Source organism: Grus americana, unplaced genomic scaffold (assembly GCF_028858705.1).
Source record: "Grus americana isolate bGruAme1 unplaced genomic scaffold, bGruAme1.mat scaffold_225, whole genome shotgun sequence".
Taxonomy (NCBI): Eukaryota; Metazoa; Chordata; class Aves; order Gruiformes; family Gruidae; genus Grus; species Grus americana.
In genome coordinates, this window is record NW_026561525.1 from 14,801 (window position 1) to 19,449 (window position 4,649).

At 54.0% G+C, this 4,649-nt stretch overlaps 1 protein-coding gene across 1 annotated transcript; it reads right to left on the minus strand.

The window, feature by feature from the left end:
- Positions 1 to 3,407: 3,407 nt before the first annotated feature.
- On the minus strand, positions 3,408 to 4,016 carry LOC129200499 (olfactory receptor 14C36-like). Its single transcript, XM_054811815.1, has one exon. The coding sequence runs from the start codon at positions 4,014 to 4,016 to the stop codon at positions 3,408 to 3,410; it is 609 nt and encodes a 202-aa protein (XP_054667790.1).
- Between the last annotated feature and the right edge of the window lie 633 nt (positions 4,017 to 4,649).

Sequence of the window (4,649 nt, forward strand, 5' to 3'; positions counted from 1 at the left end):
ACCCTTTTCCAGTGCAGTCTGGATCCGTCCATGGCAAATGGTGGGGCTGTGTTTCCACCCTGGGGCAGTCGATTCCAGGTGTACTGGACGCCCCTCCAAGTGAAGGCAAACTGTGGCCTGCACTCTGCTGCCAAAGGGATCGAGAAAAATGCAGTAGCTATATCAATTGTGGCATACCATTTGGCTGCCTTTGACTCCAGTTCGTATTGGAGTTCCAGCATGCCTGGCACGGCAGCACTCATCGGCGGTGTGACTTCATTCAGGCCACGATAGTCTACCGTCAGCCTCCACTCTCCATTGGACTTCCGCACTGGCCATATGGGACTGTTAAAGGGTGAGCGGGTTCTGCTGATCACTCCCTGACCCTCCAGTTGACGAATTAGCTCATGGATGGGAACCAGGGAGTCTCTGTTGGTGCGGTATTGCCGCCGGTGCACAGTTGTGGTAGCAATTTGCACCTGTTGCTCTTCAACCCTCAGCAACCCTACAACAGAAGGTTCCTCCGAGAGGCCGGGCAAACTAGACAATGGTTCAATTTCCTCCGCTTCCAAAGCAGCTATTCCAAAAGCCCACCGGTAGCATTTTGGATCTTTGAAATACCCTTTCCGGAGGTAATCTATGCCCAGGATGCACGGAGCCTCTGGCCCAGTCACAATGGGGTGCTTTTGCCACTCATTCCCAGTTAGACTTACTTCAGCCTCCAACAGAGTCAACTGTTGGGATCCCCCCGTCACACCAGAAATAGATATCGGTTCCACCCCTTCCTAGCTCGATGGCATTAGGGTACACTGTGCACCAGTGTCCACTAGGGCTTTGTACTCCTGTGGGTCCGATGTGCCAGGCCATCGGATCCACACAGTCCAATAAACCCTATTGTCCCTTTCCTCCACCTGGCTGGAGGCAGGGCCCCTCTAGTCCTGCTCATCATAGTCACTATTCACCTCTTGCAAAAAGGACTTAGAAGTCCCTTCAAGAGGATCATAAGTATGATCGGGCCTCTCACTTGGTCTGGGGGGCTGTCGGGTGGAAACTGGAGCAGCATTCTTTCTGGAAGAGTCCCTTTGTACAGCTGTCTTGCCTTGTAACTCATGTACTCGTGCCCGCAGGGTTGAGGTAGGCTTCCCATCCCATTTCCTCATGTCTTCTAAGTGGTCACGCAGATAAAACCACAGGATACCTCATGGTGTGTATGCTCCATATCCCCTCTCTGGAGCAGAAAAACGCTTACTCCTAACAGCTGCAATACGGGTCTGCGCAGGTGGGGAGTAAGATATATCCTCTTTGAGTTGCCGGACGTCCTGGGACAGTTTCTCCACAGCCGAGACGAGGGAGGAAGAAAGGCTCTCTTCATATTGCCGGAGTCGGCCAGCCACTTCGTCCACTGTGGGTGCCTCTTCACTTTTCCAGTCGATGACTGCCAGTGAGTTGGCGTACGATGATGGTGCACTTCGTACAAATTTTCGCCACATGGGTCGGGTACACTGGACTTCATCGGGGTCTGTGGGCAACTGTGCATTGTCCGGATCATAATAAACCATCTCCCGCACAGCTAATTCCCTCAGATATTGGATACCTCTCTCCATAGTGGTCCACTTGCCTGGCCGACATACAACATCTTCGCTGAAAGGATACCTTTCCCTCACACTTGACAGGAGTCGCCTCCAGAGGCTGAAGGCCTGCGCCTTCTTCCCAATTGCCTTGTCAATGCCCCCTTCCCTAGACAAGGATCCCAGCTGCTTGGCCTCCCTGCCCTCCAGTTCCAGGCTACTGGCCCCGTTATCCCAGCAGCGGAGCAGCCAGGTAATAATGTGCTCCCCTGGAAGGCGGCTGAAATCTTTCCGCATATCTCGCACGTTCATCGCACGTTCTCTCTGCTGCTCCATCCTCCTCACTTTTTTCCCCTGCTCCAACGGGGGGTCTTTCCCACGAGGGACAGTCCTTCATGAACTTCTCCGATGTGGGTCCTTCCCATGGGCCGCATTTCTTCATGACCTGCTCCAGCGTGGGTGCCTTCATCAGGGTGCAGTCCTTCAGGAGCAGACTGCTCCAGCATGGGTCCCCCGTGGGGTCTCAAGTCCTGCCAATAAAACTGCTACAACGTGGGCTCCTCTCTCCATGGGGTCACAGGTTCTGCCAGGAGCCTGCTCCAGCACAGGCTTCCCATGGGGTCACAGCCTCCTTCAGGTGTCTCATTCATGCTGGAAGGCACCTCGGGAGGTGTCTGAACCTCCTGCTCAAAGAAGGCTCAGACCAAACTACTCACAGCTTTATCGAAACACATCCGGTTTGCTTTCTGGGGCAGAGACGGTGCACACTCCCTGGGAAATGGCTTCCAGCATGTGAGTATCCTCATGCTGGAAAACTCTCTCCCTATATGCAGCCTGACCCTCTCTTGTTCCGGGCCATTGCCTCTTGTCCTTACGTCTCGTACCACGCACATAAGCCTGACTCGGACTTCCTGGGAACGGTGCAATGCTTCTGCAAGAACTTCCCTTCTCCAGGCAGGACAAGCCCAGCTCCTTCAACCTCTCCTCATAGGCAGCGTCCTGACATTCTTGAGGGCCCTTTGCTCAACCTGCTACAGCTTGCCAACATCCTTCCTCTACTGGGGATCTGAAATCGGGATGCAGTAACCTGGAAAATCCCTTCCCCCAATTTCCTGGCCGTGCTCCTGCTCTGACAGCCCAGGATGCTGGTGGCCTCCCTTGCTGCCAGGGCACACGGCCGCCTCCTGTCCAGCTCCCTGCCCACCGAGACCTTTCCCACACGGCTGCTCCCAGCCAGGCAGCCCCAGGCTGTGCCATTGCCAGGGTGAGTCCCCTGCAGGGGCAGAAACTGCCACTTGCCCTTGCTGGAGTTCAGGAGGTTCTTGCCCATAGATGCTCTTCTCCTCCTTGAACCATTTCCCTGATCACAGAGGCCTGGAGACCTTTTCAGTAAAGACTCAGGCACAGAAGGCATTGAGTCCCTCAGCCCCACCTGTGCCTGCTGTTATTAAATCACCCTCCCTGTTCAGCAGCAGCAGCAGGCTGGCATTTCAGTTGTTCAGCCTAAAGGTCATCTCTAACGGGTCTCTAACAGGTGATCAAAGCTCATCTTTTCACTCTTGACTTTCCCAGGTGACCTTTGCCTTTCCCGAAATCCTACCTGCACAATGATGTTATGGCTCAAAATTTTCTCGTTTGTGGAAGGATCTCAGAAAGGCACTGCAGGGACCTTTTATTTATTTTTTATTGTAACACAGAGAGAGCAAGGCTCTCCATATACACAGCCACTCAGTCAGAAAAGAAAGCAGACAGTGAATGAGAGAGGGGATGACAACATCATTACAAGTAAAACACCATGCCAAAAACCAAAAAATGCAGACAACAGACTGGACCTGTAATAAGTTACATCATAAATAAATGCTATGCAGAAGAGGGGCAGTTTTTTGCTTCTGAATAACATCCGGTCATCAGTTTCCACACTGCATACTTGAGCTCCTGGTTCCTCATGCTGTAGATGAGGGGGTTTACGGCTGGAGGTACCACCGAGTACAGAAGTGACACCACGAGATCCAGGGTTGTGGAGGAGACAGACGGGGGCTTCAGGTGGGCAAATGATCCAGTGCTGAGAAACAGGGAGACCACGGCCAGGTGAGGGAGGCACGTGGAAAAGGCTTTGTGCCGTCCCTGCTCAGAGGGGATCCTCAGCACGGCCCTGAAGATCTGCACATAGGACACCACAATGAAAACAAAACACCCAAAGTCTGAACAGGCACTAAGCACAAGAAGGCCAGCTTCCCTGAGGTAGGCATCTGAGCAGGAGAGCTTGAGGATCTGGGGGATTTCACAGAAGAACTGGTCCACAGCATTGCCGTGGCAGAAGGGTAGGGAAAATGTATTGGCCGTGTGCAGCAGGGCATGGAGAAACCCACTGCCCCAGGCAGCTGCTGCCATGTGGGCACAAGCTCTGCTGCCCAGGAGGGTCCCGTAGTGCAGGGGTTTGCAGATGGCAACGTAGCGGTCATAGGCCATGACGGTGAGGAGAAAATACTCTCCTGAAATGAAAAAAAGAAACAGAAAGAGCTGGGCAGCACATCCTGCAGGAGATGTCCCTGGTGTCCCAGAGGGAATTGGCCATGGCTTTGGGGAGAGTGGTGGAGATGGAGCCCAGGTCGAGGAGGGAGAGGTTGAGGAGGAAGAAGTACATGGAGGTGCGGAGGCGGTGGTCACAGGCTATGGCGGTGATGATGAGGCTGTTTCCCAGGAGGGCAGCCAGGTAGATGCCCAGGAAGAGCCCAAAGTGCAAGAGCTGCAGCTCCCGTGTGTCTCCAAATGCCAGGAGGAGGAACTGGGTGATGGAGCTGCCGTTGGACATTTGTTCACTCTGGGCATGAGGAACTGTTCAAGGAGGAAAACACAGTCAGTTAGCGGAGACTTCTCTGAGCAAAATGAAATCCATTACCCATAGACTCTGCCCCTACTGCATACAGCCCTTCTCATTTCCCAGGAGACCTCCTACACTTCCATGGGTGCAGCTCTGGTTGGTGCTGCCTGATTTTGCTGTGAGGAGCAGAGCCTCTGCCCGCTGGCTGCCGAGGAGTCAGCCCTGCTCTGCAGCAGTGGGTTCGTGGGAACCAGGGGGGGACAGGGGCCAGTCCTGGGGTT

What these genes read in the sequence shown, in the direction of transcription:
- LOC129200499 (XM_054811815.1), bottom strand. Translation starts at nt 4,016, where the DNA reads ATGGCCTATGACCGCTACGTTGCCATCTGCAAACCCCTGCACTACGGG.